We start from the raw sequence: 18068 nt of genomic DNA on the forward strand, positions 1-18068 counted from the left end.
AAAAACTAAAATGATGATGGTATCAGCTAAGAAAATAAACTGCCCTGTGCTGGTGACGGGATTGGGTACTTTAGTATACGTAGAAAAATATACTTATCTAGGACTTGAAATATGAGTGCATAGTGGGCATAGTGGAGGGGGGGGGGGAGAAAAGGAGAGCGTGCCAACTGACACATGTGATAGCCAAGTTCGCTAGCCAAACTGCAGGGTTCTCTATAGAGGCCATAGCCGCACTATACAAACAATAGTCGATCTTAGAGCCAATGATGGTCCGGGCAATGCTGAGGCTGTTGTTTTTAGTGAGGCAGAGTCTGGCTGCATTGAGGATTTTAGTGGCGTGAGCTGCCGAGGAGGCAATGGCGCTTACTTGTCTGGACAAGGTGAGTGAGGCGTCAAGGTAGACTCCTGTTGTCTTTACTGTAGTAGAGACAGGAATCACACACTGGTCGATCTGGAAGGATGTGTATTGAATGTTAAGTGACTTGCAGGCATTGAGTGTGCCTAAAATTAAGATTTCTGTCTTGTCGCTGTTGAAGCAAAGATGATTAGCTGCCATCCATGCCTGAATTGTGGTGGAGTAAATGTTGTTCAGGGTAATGGAATCATCTGTGTAATTGCCTGAGAGTGGGATCAGGATTTGCGTGTCGGCAGCATAGTTGGTGTAAGCTATGCCGAGTGTCAGGGACTCAGGTAGGCAGAGACAAGGACAGGCTAGGCGTAGGGGTGTTGTGGGTACTGTTTTGGGCACTGGAGGGGAGAGACAAACAAAGATGCAACCATACAAAAGGCTGCTTTGCCCCATGTGCAGGAGAAAGGGACTAAAGACTGCGTTTCCCAGCAGCCGGCGCCAAAGGACTACAATCTCCAGCATGCCCAGGGACGTTTTGGGCCAATCAGGAACCAGGAAGGGCGCGGCCGCCCCATCGCGCATGCGCAGAGCCCCGAGCACGGGGCTTGCGCTTGAGACTCCATGCCGACAAGACGTGTGGACCGGAGCTCCAGCAAAACTACACGCGAGGGGCCCAGCCCCACCCGAGCAGCAGCCCGGCCCCTCGCCCACACGAGATAAGTACTCCTCTTGCTCAGGGCCCAAAGGGATCGAGGGGGAAGTGCAGGGGGCGATTGCTTGCCACCCCAGAGCCCCTACACAGCTACGAAAAGCTAAGTGTTTAGAACTTCGGCGCTCAATGTGCCGGCGGCATTCTTTTGGGATACATTGACCTGTGCACGGGCGTGTAGTCATTTGGGGTGTTTCCGCCTCTTGGAGACCATAGCAGATCCGTGAGGCGAAAACACAGCACCGGAGACACCTGCCACAGTTTTAGGGCACAAATCGATCACGAGGGTCTGCAGGAAGATTGCTTGTGCATTTGAACATGTTTGCAGGGATCTGCAAGGAGATCGCTTGCGTAGCATAGTGCAATAGCACTATACAGGTCTTGAGGGGGGCATTAGAGAGTGTGTCTGTGTGAGTGAGTCTGCATGAGGTGAATGCAGACAATAACAGAGGGCATGTTCTAATGCTTGTTAATTTCTTTTAGCTTGGACCTTTTGAAAACAACCCTTCAGACGTGCCAAGGACGTGACTGCTCTTCATGGACAGGACACAGAAGACCAGAGCTAAATTGCATGCTAACTCCTGTACTGTTCCGATGACTTAGGGTTAGGCAGAGTTAATCTGTTCTTATGTGCAAATTGGTGCTTATGTACAAGTAGCTAGTAAGGGCTGAGAACACCAGAACAAAAGTGAGCAGCAACCAAACTTTCCCTGTAGAACTCCCCATTCCCACCCATAACCTCTACCTCACCCTCAATCCGGTTTACCTAATTCCCCCTACCTACCCAATCATCGAGACCCTAACCCTCCTTCCCTGCTCTGGTCCAGGAAACCCGTGTAAGCTCCGACTTGCGGGCTCCACGACCAAAGTGGGGGTGGTTGGTACTGCGTCGCTCCTGCGCCTTGGATTCTGGACTTCGTGACACCGAGGGAGTCTAGGATGTTAAAGTGTGGCCGGGTAACGATATTATATAGGGTGGGGGAGATGCAGGGCCCTTGGGGAACACCGCAGTTGATGGGGGAGGGGGAGACGTTGGCAGTGTCTGAGAAGACTCATGACTCTGCCTTCCAGAAAGGATGCAATCCAGGGAGAGGCAGGTGAGGAGAAATTAGCGTGGGTGGTAAGGTGTTGGCAGAGGATTTGATGGTTGACCAGGTCGAATGCAGCAGATCGGTCTAGGAGAAGGAGCAAGGCACAGTTTCGTTCATCCCTGATCTCATCAAGCTGATTTTTCAGATCGAGAGGGCACATTCTGTTCCTGTCCTGGGCAGAAGCTGGATTGGCGAATCCCTAGGATTTTGTTGTCCTCCAAAAATTGCTGAACCTGCAAGTAGGATGCACGGTCTAGGATTTTTAGTAGAAAGGGGACAGTTGTACTTGGCCTATAGTTGGATGGAATGGATGGGTCTAAAGAGGTTTTTTTTCAGAAAGTGGAGGACCCAAGCTTCTTTAAAGATGGCTGACACCGTGCTTTTGGAGAAGGATACATTTATGAAGGCTGTGATGACTGGTGCTAGCACGTCAGCACAGCTTTTGACGAGGGATGCAGGGCAAATATCGCCTTTGCATTTCAAGGGTTTCAGGCTTTGGTTTAGCTTTAAGACTGAACTTTCTGTGAGATCTCTGAAGGTGAATTGTTGGTGGAGAGGAATGCAGCTGATGTTTGTGGCTGTCGGGTCATTATTGAATTTGACTTGTTGTGAGAGTATTTTTAGGACCAGGGTGTCGATTTTACCTAAGGGCGCTGCTTGAATGTCAGAGCACCACGTAGCGTCTTTGGAGAGGGTGGTGGGGTAGGAGTTTGTGTTGGAGCCGGAGGGTGGGGGGGGGGGTCAGAGAGAGAGAGAGCGAGAGAGAGCGAGCGAGCTGAAACATCACTTTGGAGAGGAATGAAGAAGATATCGTTTGAGAGAAGAAGGCAGGAGAAAACATCTTGCAAAAGGAGGGAGATTTTGTTTTGGTAAAACCAGAGGAAGAAAGTTTTTTGATGTGGAAGGAAGAGAGAGATATCTACCTAGGCTGGATATAGAGCAAAAGGAAGAGGACCAGGTCTTTCCAGGTGACATTATAGAGTCGAGAGGAGGTGCAAGACAGAGACAATATACCAGGGAGGAGAACATGGGGATAGTCATGATGGAGAAGGAATACTGAGGGAAAATGTGAGGGGAAGGGAAGAATTGAGCCACACTTCTTTGCCAAACCCCACCAAAGTGCACCAGATCAATCTACAAGCACTGCCCTAATTGGTGTCCAGCCTGGCAGGAAGCTCGTGTCAATTGTCCATGATTAGACCCTGAAGAAAAGACCTAGAAGGAAGCTGGAAACACCTCTGTCTGCCCAAGAACTGTGGGGTCGCAGTCCAGGAAAGAGTGTTTGTTGAGGAGCGTTTTGGAGGAAAAGACAACCCCTTTTAAACAGCCACTTGGAGGGTAAAAAACAACTTTTGGCAAGGCGGTTTGCGGTTTTGGTAATTGTAAAAAACATCAGATTTGGACGGTGTTGAACTGTGAGACATTCAGCACCCCAGTGGTGTGCCCCTTTGGAGTAAAAAGGGGGAAATACCATGTTGTCCTCCTTGGGAGGAACCACACCGGCCTATTTCCTTGTTAAATTGTGTTCCTTGGAGCTACCGTCCCGACACATTATTTCTTTGAGCTTGCTACCATTCCGACAGATTGTCTTTTGGGCATTTGTTAAATAAATGCCATCAAAACGTACTTTGGGACTCGGTTATAGGGAATGTGACAGTTGAATCCGTTCCTGTCACAATGCATAGAGAGAAGTCTTAGCAATCGACCAAATGTGTTCCAGCCTCTAGAAACTCAAATTTGCTAAACCCTTTTTCCCCCAGTGGCGTTGGGGTTACCTTGCCTGGGGTCATAACAGCCATGTAAAAATATCTTGCAGGATATGGCAGTCCTACAGCTAATGTATGTGACAACCTTTGGAAACTAATGCACAGCAAATGTCCTCCTGTTTTGGTGTTCCCAAAATCCTGGTTCAAGTTTCAAAGGGAAAAGGCATGTTCTTGCTTAACATGACAAACCCCTGCCAAGTGATCAAAGGATGGTGTAGTAGGCCAGGGGATTCCCACCACATCTCCCCGGTCACAGAATCACATAGCAGGTGGCAACCCAGGCCCCCCAGACTCTGGCATGGGCAGGGGACATTTTCACACCTTTCAGTCACAGTGTCTTAGCCACTCAGTCATCCTCTCCCAGTCACAGTTCTCTGGTCAGTCTCCAGGTCACAATGTCATGTCTCAGCATCCCATTCACAGTATCTGAGTCTCAGTCAGTCTCTCAGTCACAAAGTCTCAGTCTAACAGTCTCTCTGTCCGACAATAACACAGTGACAGTGTAACAGTTGCAAAGTTACAATCTCTCAGTCACAGTCTCTTTTGAAAATGACTAAACTCGGGTTTATAAAGTAAATAATTATTATTATGTTATTTATTGAGCGTGGACCTAGCTTTGAGAAGCAACTGAGCGCTTTACAGAGGTATACAATACATATATACAACAGAGCGCTTTACTATGGAATAAAACAGTACAGATGCATAACGGAGAACTTTTCAGAGATAACAACAGAACAGATATACAGCGGGGGTAGGATACAGAGGGGAAAAGAGAAGGGGGGAACAGCTGTGCAGGGTGGCGGGGAGTAGAGGGGTAGATGGCGTCTAGCGAGTCAGGTGGCGTGGGGGGCAATGTGATGGACTGGATGTTAAGGAGGAGAGACTCCTTGAAGAGATGGGTCTTGAGTTCTAACTATATCACTGTCCAAGCAGAAGGATTGTGCTTTAGAAATCTGAAATGAAATAGCAGTACAGTCTTTCAGTCACTCAGTGTGTTTCATTTAAAACCAGTCTCATTCATAGCCCATCAGTTAGTCTTTCAGTCACATCTGCAGTTTCTCAGTCACAGTCATATCATCATTCATTCATAGCATCAGACACAATCTGTCATAGTATCACAGTCAACCACAGCCTCAGTCTCTTAGTCTGACATTCTGAGTCTCTCCATTGCCTGTCCCTCAGACCCGGCCAAAGTCCCTCAGTCACAGCCATAACCTCACAATCACACCCAAATCGTTTCAGAGTCTCTTATCCACAGTCTCTCATTCTGAGTCTGTCAGCTGCAGTCTCTCTGTCAGCGCTCTCTTAGTCACCAGTAGCTGTCCCTCCGACCATAGTATCTTAGTCTCAATCATAGCCCCTAGAGGTTCCTCATTCCCCCTCTTCTGTTTGAAAGCCCTGCATCTGTGGGGCTTGAAGATGTGCCTTCAAAATGTACTGATGATGACTTGCCAGATGGTACAGTAAACCAAATCATTTCATGGGCCTCCATACCAGTCTATGTAACCTGCAGGCATTGTGCCTCAGCTGCGTTTTAATACTTTAAATTTAATCTTCCAGCTTAGGGTAGCAACTTTCGTAATAATAGTCATGTGATGAGCCGGCCCTTCAATTTGCATGCAGTATGAGTTGGACTGGTTCTTTTATGGGGCTTAAACAAATTCATGCCTGTAAATGTAAAAAGCAATAAATACTCCAAGTTCTAAAACTGTCTTTCCCAATGCTTATTTTCCTTAATAGCAAATTCAACATGTAGCGTAATTTCGCTTTAGAAATGGGATGTTTGCTTGTGACCATAGGATTCGAGTAAATGAATGCTTAGCTAGCACTGGGACTTGTATAGATGTACAGGCTTAGAAACCAAAAGGTTATCACACAGTGAACATCCATATGGACACAGCAAGGAAGGAGGCGTCTTCAGCTGAACAGGTTTGAGAAGTGACTAGAGCATCCGTCATAAATTAAATCCTCTACAGCAATGGTTAGAGGAAGCGCGAAATGAGTTTCAAAAAGGTGTTGTGCACATTTCAGCATGAGGGTCCTTAATGTATAGTCTGTTGCAACTGCTACTATTAATTAACAGTTATCTTAATTACTCAAATTCTTCTTTCCGTATCGCAGTCCTAACATTTGTGAGCCAAGTACACCTCATGAAGGTCGTCCTATGAATCTCAGGAACCCCAAGGATAGAAAAACTTAGGATGTCGAGAGGAAATCTGAAGTAATGTTGCCTTACTAGCTGCCACTTCATTGATAACAAATCAAATTGGTAAAGCAGGTGAAATTAGCAATGAGGAAATTCACTAGGACACATAACCCAGTTAATTGTTTTAGGGCTGACCTAGCCCCTCCCAGTCCCAGCACGAAGACTTTCTTAGTAGAAGCCGAAAAAGAGAATTAAACACAATAACCATATGGCGAGCATATTAAGCATTCATTATTCTCATGTCTTCCTACCAAAATCATGTCTCCATGGTCACTTTGCAACACAATTTACAAATGTACACAAATTTAACTTGCCAATTTCAACTCAATAATAGGATTTTTTGACCAGGATGCTAGTGAACATGCCCTAAGTAAGGTATTGTACAGTAACGTTAACTAAACCCGTCAATGACATTATCCGATTTGTGAAGGCATGGCAAGAACCCGTCCAGTGACATTCCAATTTTTGTATCAATGGCAGCATTCTGGAAGACATTTTTTCCTCAGTTATTTTACTTCATTTTTTCACTGCTGACACTAGTTACGTGCACTGCACCGTAACAACGCATGTCAATGCCTTAAACTCTTTGCTGCTGCATACACACAGATTAAAGGCTAGACAAATCATTAGGAAATCCTGTTCACTCATTGGATGTTCTGGGTAGCACATTCCCAGAGTAAGCACCCGACCATGCCAAATATCCACAGAACTCATTTACATCAGCAACTGAGGTCATGTTGTGAATACCATGATTAATAACCTCCTTCAATCACCTTGCTCTCGGTGCGTGACCAACTGAAATTACAGTTGGAATACAGAAGAGCCCTGCAATTCAATGTTTTATTATTTTTATTATCACTACTATCATGGAAAAGAAATGAATGCATCCTGAAACATTACCTTATCTCTGCATAGTGCAATCTGGATATTGGAACAGCCTTCATGTGGGGTTCATCATTTGCAAACAATGTAACAGAAGGATGGGGATCACCACATGTCATACATTTTAACATCCATGACATGTCCTGCAGTAGTGTGTGCCTTTGTCTGTGGAGTGCTACCTTACCTCTGCCGGTCGAGGATAAACTCCCGTGTTTCCCGGAGCTGCGTCAGGTTGGAAAGCAAGGGGCCAAGGTGGTGCAGAGAGGCCTTGTGGTTATACCCCTTGGTGCAGAAGACCTCTACCACCTTGGCTAGTCCCACTCCTTCCTCCTGCATGGCCTGGAATACTCTGCGACATGTATGCTCCTCCCTCGACAGGTTGGACAGCAGCGTGCAGATCTGGTCCGCAAAGTCGAACTCTGGGTCCAGCAGTCGCTTAAGCATCACAGGCAGAAGTTTTACCCCCTTGATCAAGGACTCGTGAGTTTCAGGGTCAGCTGACAAGTTAATGAGGGAATAATAACTGTCCTTTACAATCGCCACTGAGGGGTCAGAGGTTAAAGTTAAAAGCACCTGGAGAAGATCTGGCTGGGCAGTGAGGTAACGCCGTCCCTCTGTATTCCCAGTCAATCCCAGGACATATTCCGTTGCCTGCCCTTTCAAATCTGGCCGGGTGTTTAGGTCGAGAAAGATCAGCAGCTCCTTTGCTTGCTTTTCATCCATGACGAATTGCTGGAAGGGACGTCAGTGAATGCTGCCTTTAGGGAAAGAATTAACAGCAATAACAGAAAGACATGTTTAGTCAGGGTTAAAGTAGCTCGGTTTTGATGAAATTCAAAGTTAGGAAGGTCCAATTATGGGGTATGTATATATCAGAAGCAGCCAGAACATCAAACATGTACCTACAAATCTGTGTACAAAGCATTTCCGAACAGAAAGCGAGGGTAAGAATACAAAGAGAAAGATGCATATTAATGAGCAAATGCTCACCACTGAATGGTAAAGCCAGCCATAAAGATAAGGTGTGTATCAGGTCTTTTTACACACCTAAATCTTGTTAAAATGACAGGTTTCCTTAATTCATCCATATCAGTTACCCAGATTTTTCTTGGCATCGCCCTCATGAATCATGAAGTCTCCTGCTGACAGCCAACTGGGAAGGGCCATGCTCTTGTTAACACTCTGCTCTGTTGATCATTCTACATTGAAATACCTTTTGGGCTGGTAAACTTTTGCCTAGTGCTCTTGATTGTGTGTCGGACTTAGAAGTGAATTGATGTTTTGTTTTCACTTTGGTAGAATTCTGCATCACAAATATGCTTTGCACATGCTTGAAGACACTTGGAAATATTATAATTGGTATTCTTACTGTCCCCAATTTAGAAGACTGGAGCATAGAGGCAGCTCAACTGCAGCAGAATAATTTGTCCACGTTTGCAAAGTTGATGCCGGCTCGGGTTTAGCAATGACCTGTATGGGCATTTCATACTGTGTTTTCTCTTTGTTTCAGAAGCTCACCAGGCATTCAATGGCTTGAGGTTTTTGATGTGCTCAGGTTTTATGAGAGCCTCCGAGCAAGCGTTTGTTTGTTTGTTTATTCATTTAGAATGCGCACTAGACCCAAGGGTATCAGGGCGCAGAAAGGATACAAGGAGATACAAAGCTTAGGTTACAGGAATAAATTACACATGACAAGCAGAACAATAGTACTTATACAAGAAAGCAAGTAAGCAACAATAAATGCAGAGGGCCTAATGATCGGTAGATTTGATCCATTTAATGTAGTTAAGTCTGAAGTTCAGAAATGATTGATCTTTTCTGAGTAAAGGTGGCATGGCATTCCAGGATGGGGCAGCTTTGACTGGAAAGCTACTGCCTTCAATAGCTTAAATCTAGGGATGGTGAGGCAGTTGGTGTTGGCTGGTCTGAGGTCGGGTGGAGGTTCTTCTATGCAATCTCTCCATGAGATAGCTAGGAGCGATGTTATTCAGAGCTTTATGGGTGAGTGAAGCCATTTGTAGCTGGATTTCGTCATGGGTCGAGAGCTAGTTATTTTGACGCCTGATCTCAGATATGTGTGAACTTCTGGTCACACCGAGAGCCGCTCTAAGAGCATTCTTTTGGAGAATTTGGATTCTCTGGATAATCGATTTATTGAATCCAATGTAAAGGGCGTTGCAATAATCTAACCTGGAGAGGATGAGGGCTCTGGCCAGCATAATGCAACTATAATCTGAGAGAGGGTTTGCCAGTTCTAATAAGCTTACAGGTATAATCAGTGGCAGAGGCCATAGCATTCATTGTTTGGTGAAGGAGAGAGTAGTCCTGACCTAATTTTTTGAGGTTAGTGGGGGTGCCCAGGATGATGAGCTCTGTTTTATCGTCATTCAGGCATAGACCGTGGGTCGCCATTCATGCCTGGATGATGAGGTAAACTCTATTCACCACAGCCAAATCCTTAACGTAATCCCCTGAAAATGGGAGGAGAATCTGGGTATCATCTGCGTAATTAGTGTAGGTGACACCAAGATGGTCCAGATCATCGAAAAGGGGCTTGGTGAATGTTGTATAGAGTGGGAGAGATGCAAGAACCCTGGTGCACCCCACAGGTGATGGGAATGGGGTCTGCTGCTGCTGAAGGGGAGAAGACCCTCATGGTCCTGTTGCTTAAAAACGTATCGATCCAGACTATGGCCTCCTTGGAGAAGTGTGCGGCTGAGTCTAGATGGCTGCATAAAACCTTGTGGTCCACAAGGTCAAATGCAGCCGAGAGGTCGAGGAGGAGAAGGAGGGCTGATTTCACCTTGTCCCTTAGCTCATCTACCTGAGCCTTCAGGTTGACGAGGGCAGTCTCCGTGCCGTGTTGGGGATGGAAGCCCGACTGCTGGGCTCCTAAGAGGTCGTGAAGTTCCAGGTATTTCTGGATTTGAAGGTAGGCAACCTTGTCTAGATTTTTTAAGAGAAAGGGTACTGTCGTAATGGGACAGTAATTAGTTGGTATGAGTGGGTCCAGGGTTTGTTTTTTTTAGCAATGGGAGCACCCATGAATGTTTTAGGTAAGTAGGAATGGTGCCAGATGCGAAGGAGGCATTGATCCGTTTGGAGATAAAAAGGAGCAAGTTCCCTCGCTGCATCCTTTATAAGCTGGGCTGGACAAAGGTCGCCCTGGCAATTGGACGGCTTGAGCGAGAGAATAACTTTCTCAACCTCAATAGTGGAGGTTTTAGTGAAGTTGAAACAGATGGAAGGGGTGTCAGGGGTCACATTTTTGGTGACAATTTCGGATGGCGTATTTTTAGATAGTTTAGCTATTTTGTTTTGGAGGGTAGTTACTTTGTTAGACAATGCCTGTTGGATGTCTGAACACCAGGTTTCGTCTTTGGTACAGGTGTCAGGAGCTGGGTTGGGTGGCTCCAATTCTTTAAGGATTATGAATAATTCCTTCATACTGGAATTAGCATGAGAAATGCGGTCGTTATAGGACTCTCGTTTAGCCAGGCAAATTTCCTTTTTGTACTGGGAGATTGTAGTCAGTTTGATTCTGTTTGCTTCTGAGGGAAGTGATCTCCAGGAGGTTTCGCAGTTCCTTTTTAAGTGATGTATGTTTTTTAGCTGTGGGGTGAACCATTTGTTCAAATGGGTTTTTGGCTTGCTTGGTCTAAGTTTAATCGGGGCAATGTCATCAAGAGATGAAAGCATTATTTTGTTGTACTCGTCAAAAGTTGTCCGCAAGAGAGTTAAGGGTAGGTAGAATAGCGGGAATAAGTTTATCTGCCGAATATTCTTTTTATTCCAGTTTGAGCTAGGTGGGACAGTAGGAATAACTGAGGAGAGCGGTCTGGTTGCTGTGAGAGCGAAAGACAGGAGGGAGTGGTCCGTCCAGGCTTGGGGATAGGTAGAAATAATGCTGGCCGTACAGTTGAAGTCGGCCACCCAATCTAAGGTTCTCCCTTTGTTGTGAGTAGGCATGCTACTTTTTTGGGTCAGGCCAAGTTCAGACAAAATGATGGAAGTAGAAGTAGCATGTTTATCCAGTGGGCCATTGAAGGCAGTTGTGTTTGGCAGTTGTGATTCTGAAAGGCTTTTGGTGTTAAATACAAAGATGTGCTCTGTTTAGTTTTAAAAGATTGCTTGTGTTTGCGAGCACATGAGTGAAAGGGCCTAGTCAATATTGGCAGTAGTCGCAGCGGGGAGAGAGAGCAAGGAATGGCTGCACATGTGGTCTGAACCTTACCGTAAATCTCCCCCCTCAAGCAAAGTTTAATGCACACGGTTAGGAGGTGTGGAAATCTACTAGTACTTCTTAGATGAAACTTTATACTTATAGTGAAACAGCAACACCTCCCAGCAGAACCAGCCGATAGTTTTGAAAAGGACAGGAGCAACACTTCTCAGCAGTGCTGTATATATGTTTAGTGTGAATGACAGTACAAATACTTCCCAGTTGTGCTATTTAGGCACAATACACCAATTTCTTTTTAATGTATTTTTCGGGACAATCTTTATTGGCATTTACAATTACATAACAGAAATTCCAAGGATAAGGTTGCTAACTTCAGGTGATATTAACCTTGTGGAATTTGTGCACAAGCACTGCCACGACATTGAAAAAAATGTACTTACGTTTGCAAATCATCAATAACGCAATTCTGCCGGAAACATGAAAGCTTCCTCTCTCTGGGTTTTGAAGTAGCGGACGAGGGGGCCACTTATTTCTGGATGTCCGACCTGCTATGATTGGTTGGCCTGTAAGAAGGGGGAGGGCAAGAATTCAATGAAAGTGGATCCTTATGAGCCTTTTACTCACATACTGCAGGGTCAAGTTGGAAGAGACAGGGGGGAGTGGGGCCTTGGGGTGAGGATTGGGTAGAGGTGGGGAAGGGATTGATTTGGGGATTCTGAAATTTGCATATCAAACTGCTGTCATGGAACTCAAGAGGATTTGTAAGTATTGTGAAAGCAGGATCTGTTTGCCTCTTGTGATATTTGCCTTCAGGAAACCCTGCTGATGGATATGCCGATAATAGTGGGTTTTGATGCAGTGTTCATTGAAACGAAGCGTGGCCTAAAGGGACGGCCATTTGGGGGTATTTTAATGGCTTGTAGACGAAACCAGAGGCTCGCTGTGAGTAAAATAGAGTCTGGCAGAGAGGATATGCTGGTGACGGTTTTTGAATGGGTATGCCAGGATACTGACCAGCAGCAAGTGTTTGCCAATACGTGTTTATCTCAATTCAGAGACTTCTAAATTGGAGGAAGCCGTGTCTGCGATCTCTTTCCTGCTGTTGGGGAAATACCAGAGGAAGGTGCTTCAGTGATTCAGTGGCGAGACAGGAGCTTGAGGCATGGGATTTACTGCCATTGAACGGGAATTGTGACGACGATGTGTCCCTGTTTTACTTGGCATAGCAGACCCTGGTACTCTACTTCAGATTACCTCTTTGTCTCGGATTATATCTTTCAGAGGGGAGGACATTTTGGCAATCAAGAGCACTGAGTTGAGCGATCACTCAATGTTTCACTGTGTGCTTCCTCTCCCCCGGGTGAAACCTGTTAAGGGCAGGAATTTGGATGTTGATGTCAACTCCTCTGCGGGCAAGCAAAAGGGAGACCTGTTTTCCTGGCTTTCCTTGATTTAAGTAAAGCCTTTGATCACATGAATAGAGCTGTTCTCTGGAAGAGCTTACATGATAAAGGTTGCCCACTGCCCTTAATTAGCATTCTGGAGGCTATGCATTTGAAGACCAGTATCTGAGTCAGTTTGGACTCACATGGGACTTTTACCGACTGGATAGAAATTAATCAGGGGCTGCATCAGGTATGCGTGCTGGCTCCGTTTCTGTTCTGTTTTTATATCAAAGAGATGGTCAAATGCTGGACTTTGTTGAGGACAACCCCCCCCCAAACCCAAGTTTGGGGGAGGAACAATTGCAGCATTTGAAGTATGCTGATGATGTTATCTGTGACTTGACCCCTATCGGCCTGTAGAGAGCTTTGTACTCGGTTAATGAATTCTTGCTCAATTTGGACCTCTCAATTAAATGGCACTAAATCAAAAATGTTGGTGCTAAAGAAAGAGGTAAAATTGAATAAATGTGGGTAGTCGATCGATGGCGTTGCTCTGGAGGTTGTAAACAAATATCTGGGCTCTTTTGTTTATGACAGGAAAGGCAGAAAGGGTCCGGATGGTGACTTAAACACTACATTTCTGGCAGCCGCAAGTCAGCTGATCCGATTTAGGATTTAGTAGATTTTCTGTGATGCCTTTGATTAAGCTATTCAGACAACAAATCGTGCCAAAGAACTGGAGGGGGGTAGGGGGATACAGGAGGAAGATTCGGCTGAGTTATTACATATGAAGGACAAGTATTTCTTTAACATGTTTTGATGAATAATTTTTTAGTGAAAATGTAAGTCAACTACTTCTGTGAACCTTTATGAAAAAAGATTTGATTGGAGAAAAAAAAATTATATAGAAAAAGGCAGCAAGCTAAAATGTGTCCAGGATCACACACTTGAATTAAGTGGTGAAGTCAGGATTTCTGATCAATCTGTAACTTAAGCATTTGACCGTGTATCTTCTGAGGTGTATATGATAGGACAGCTTAACAAATATATAAATCGGAATAGAAATATGTTGCGCTAAAACAGTATAAGCGTACCTTTCTCCCTCTGCCGCCGCTCTTAAGAGAGGAATACACATTTCAGATTGCCAAGTAATGCAAGCTTAAAAATTACCTTTATGTTTTGCAAACATGCTCTCACTTGAAGCCCCATAACAAACACATTTTAACTATCTCTCATTACAATGATGTGCTGACATAATGGAAATGAGAGACAGTAAAATGTTTGTCTTGAAAAAAGGCACCCTTGGATATTTATCTGGAGCTTTATTTTGAGTTGTGGATGCAAAATAGGTAATGCCCCCTCATTTCATATCACTGATCATTACAAAGAGGTGTTACGTTTTTAATAAAAGGCCCTGTGAGCTTAGCCCTGGTCTAAAAGGATGACTTTGGAGACCATCATGGGGTCATCTGATGATCATCAAACTACACTCGAAGTCATTCCCACATCATCAGACGTCATCACGCGGTTAAAGTCATCAGCAAATATCTCAGAATGGTGGGTGATGATTTGAGGATGAGCTTATGATGACTTAATGAATATGCTAACATCATCCCCATTTTAGAAAACTCTTTGTTCCTGATGCTTTTAGGATGACCTACAGATCACTTCAAGAGATTGCACGTTTGTCCCTGATGATTCTGGGATGACCTGCTGATTACTTAAAGAATATTGCCATGAAACAGGTTTGTTCTTGATGATTTGGGGATGACTTACTGATTTCTGAAGTAATCAGTAAGTTTGTAGGATGATATGCAGACCAATACAGATTGTCAGTCTGCTTTTGCTTAGTTGCACCTATGCTGAATGATCCCCCACCATGGCAAGGGTACAGCTTGAGACTATGTTGGGCCAAAGTGGAAGCCGGAGGCCTAAACATAGCATGCACCTGCGAGAATCCTTTGCCATCCCAGTCAAAAGCAGGCACCAATCACCCTCACAAGCCCCAATGTGGCATGGATAAAGCCTGAGACTATGTTGGGCCAAAGTGGAAGAAAGAGGCATAAACATAGCATGCACCCACTGGGTGAGAATCCTTTGCCATCCCAGTCAAAAGCAGGAACCCAGCACCCTCACAATCAATACATTTCCATGCTGACTTGTTAGGTATGAATTGGTGTAGTCCCACTGTGTGAGACTACACAACACTTATCTGCTTGGTATTAGGTAAGCCCACCTTTTGGTATAGGTCTGAACTACACAGGTTGGCAGTGTGACTGAGCAGCCAGGCCTATCTCAAGAGGGATAACTGAGCTGTAGAGCTGTACAAAAAAAATCTGTAAATACAAGTAACCAAGTAACACTTAAACAACTATTTATAACTGAAACCTTGAGTGTATTTATCAATTTTTAAATAAGCGTTCTTTAGAAAGGCAATTCATGTAACAATGTAAATATACTTTAAAATTACTTTTCAGAATCAGAGCAAGTTAGTGGATAATCTTTGGATATGCTTCATACACAATTGCTACACCCTGGGGTGACTTCAATCACAAGGACAGTAATGGCATTTATGTATCACACTAGGTTGCAGAAAGGAAAGGTTTAAGGAAGGAAAAAGATTAAACAGGTTATATACACGTCGATATATCAAAACACGGAAAGCATTTCAATCACTTCTGGGAAAGCACAAGGTTATGAGTTTGTTGCTGGCGAGTGATTGTACAAAGTTGCCAGTGGCGCTTCCACCAGCTCTTCTCTCCTCCACTGCTATTGTTTGTGGGGGGACCCACAAAACACGCAAACCTTCCGCGGAGCGGAACGCGGCATAGGACGCCGAGTAGAGCAGTCCCCGCTGTGCTGTTTGCCTTTCCAGTCTCTCCTCCATTGTTATTGTTTGTGGGAGGACCCACAAAACACTCAAACCTTCCGCGGAGCGGGAGGCGGAGTAGGACGCTGAGTAGAGCAGTCCTGCAGTCAGCAGGTGGCCAAGGTGGCCAGGGCGCCATGGACGAGGCGCAGCCTTTGAGCCCTGTATCCCCTATCTCTCCTGACAGTGAGCCGAAACGCTGCCTACGGAGCAGCGTTATACCTCCAACACATCCTAAGAAAACAGCTTTAGCTTCTCCGGTGAAGAGAGGCAAGAACAAGAACAACGTACCTGCTGGAGGAGCGTCTTTGGCTCGTCTAAGGAATACGAGCTCCCCACACACTCCACTCCCATCGTTGCACCCTTCTATTTTCAACCCGGAAGTATCCTCGTCTGCGAGGAGCTCGAAAAACACATGCATCCCGGCAACTTTTTCCCCAGGAAGGATTTGGCCACATCCAAATGTCTACGGCAGCTGGAGACTGTCCCGGTTCAACCGGGGAGCCAGCCAAACATCTAGGGAACTTACCGCAAGTTGGTGAACTCTCGTGCACGCTATCCGTCTCTGCAGCAGCCGCGTTCATTGCAGCGGCTGCGTCTGTGTCTGGGTGTAGCCAGGGCCGGAGTCCCGCTTCGGCGAGAGGGATTACCGCCAAGGCCGTCAGAGGATGACCGGGGAGGGGGGCCCTTTCTCTGGCCCAGCTTGACACCACAAGCTGCACAGACACAGTCGGGTCGCCAATGCTCAAACCCACTGCAAATGGAAACATAAATGACATCAACAGCCGACACAATCCTGGCCAAAGTTCTGACGGTTCAGAACGACCCGGCCCAACAATAATCCAGGCAACGGCTATGATACACGCTGAACCTACCTGTTGGCGGCCTGCCACCCTTGTACGGAAACACCAGCGCAGGGGGGGGGGTCCATGGCCTCCTATCAACGACTTACCACAGGACAGTGCTGGCCCTACATTGACCACCCCGCCTCCTCAAGCTACCCTAAAGAACGCTGTCATCACAGAATCTGGTGACCCTTCAAGTCCGGCTCAAGAGACCTTCCCACAAAATGGACACAATTCCTCCCTTCCATGGCCAAGGAAAATAACTTATAATAAAAACAAAACCGGAAAAATAAAAAAGGGGGAAAGGCCAACTATTAAGAGCCGACACTGACAGTAAAACCAAAGGAAAAAAACTCTATACCAGTAGACGGCAGAAAACACAATCAAAATTCAGGCAAGAAAAATGACACAAGCCCTCTCAAACCCATCAATTTCGAGTGCTCTCTTCAACCTCTTTAAAAAACAACAATGTAAACGTAAACTAAACGTTGAGTCTGAACTCTCAGACGCAGACATTTTGGAGGTCCAGGAAAAAACATTCCCAGCCCCAAAGCTAAGAAAAAACAGACAATTCAAACATTACGCCTCCTATCCAACCATCCAACACAACGCCATGCGTCTTGCCAGCAAGTTTCACGCCAGGTCCTGAACAAATACCCAAGCTCATGCAACCAGAAACTCAAGATCAGTTGATCGAGCCAAAAATGTCAACATCGTCTTCTGATACCACAAATGTTGAAGCTATCGAAGAAGCAACAAAGTCTCTCGGAGAGCAAATCAGCAAACCAATGGCCACACAATACAACAAATCGTGGAACAGCAACGTCAAGAGATCATTGCAGGGCATTTAATGAGCCCCCAACCGTGTGCAAACATCCATTTACAAAGACAACCAAGGCAGCAAATCATTGACACTCCATCCAGCCAATGTGAGCTCAAACTCAAGCAGCAACGAACAGCCCTTGACACCAACAAGATCAAAGGCAGTTCAACAGAAGGCACCCCCAGTGGAAACTTCATCTGTCTTTCCCGATTTAGCAATGGACCTAAGAGATGCTCCAGTGAAAAACAGACGATATAGGGACCTTTCAGGTGATCCCCATTAAGGGTCGCCCAAAAAGAAGCCCGACATGACAACAAACATGTCAGCTATCATCAAAGCTCTGACACCCTTCTGTAAATTATATGAAGCTATTAACAATGCCACAAAAGACAACACATCGATCCTAGCAACAATCCAGTCTAAACTCATCTTTATGGAGGGGTACATAACAGCAGCAGAAGCAAAACAGGGCATCGTCCAGGCCAATTGGGAAGCAAAGCTGGGTGGCTTAGAACTAAAACAAAGCGACGCCATCCAAACTATTCAAGTCCAAACAATGAAATCAGAGAAGGCTTCCAAGACTGATGAAACTATTACCCGAGGCAGCGTGGCTCCAATCTTTAACAAAATAGTCACCAACAGGGCAAGGTCATTACAACATCCACTAGCCCCACGAAAAAGAATGCAGGGTCTAGTCACGTAAAGAAATAAAACCTAGTCTTACAGTTGGCAGGCGCAAAGCAAACAGCCACCGCTAAAGTAAAGCCTGCAGGTCCAAACAAACAGGATGACAAGGAGGAATCAATATTGCCCAAAACAAAAAAAACTGCAAGTAAACAAACCAGAAGAGGCACCAGTGTTTATTGACCTCAGAAAATCACCCCGATCACTGGCTGAATTTCAGGCATCAAGTAGCCTGATGGACTTATCGCAACATTTACAGTCAGATGAATCTTCTAC

General features: G+C 45.4%; 1 protein-coding gene across 3 annotated transcripts in view; it reads right to left on the minus strand.

Annotated features, from left to right (window-relative positions):
• HGH1 (HGH1 homolog) overlaps nt 1–18068 on the minus strand; it is a 146544-nt gene that overhangs the window by 111331 nt on the left and 17145 nt on the right. Inside the window, exons 2-3 of one of the 3 annotated variants that reach the window (XM_069621887.1) lie at nt 11627–11749; nt 7188–7761 (exon numbers count right to left, since the gene is read on the minus strand). In XM_069621887.1, the coding sequence (XP_069477988.1) occupies nt 7188–7726 (539 nt within the window). In that variant the 5' untranslated portion in view covers nt 7727–7761; nt 11627–11749. Of the gene's footprint in view, nt 1–7187; nt 7762–11626; nt 11753–18068 lie in introns of those variants that run through there. The other 2 variants (XM_069621889.1, XM_069621888.1) reach the window with 2 other exon arrangements.

Source organism: Ambystoma mexicanum, chromosome 5q (genome assembly GCF_040938575.1).
Source record: "Ambystoma mexicanum isolate Mex_15411 chromosome 5q, UKY_AmexF1_1, whole genome shotgun sequence".
Taxonomy (NCBI): Eukaryota; Metazoa; Chordata; class Amphibia; order Caudata; family Ambystomatidae; genus Ambystoma; species Ambystoma mexicanum.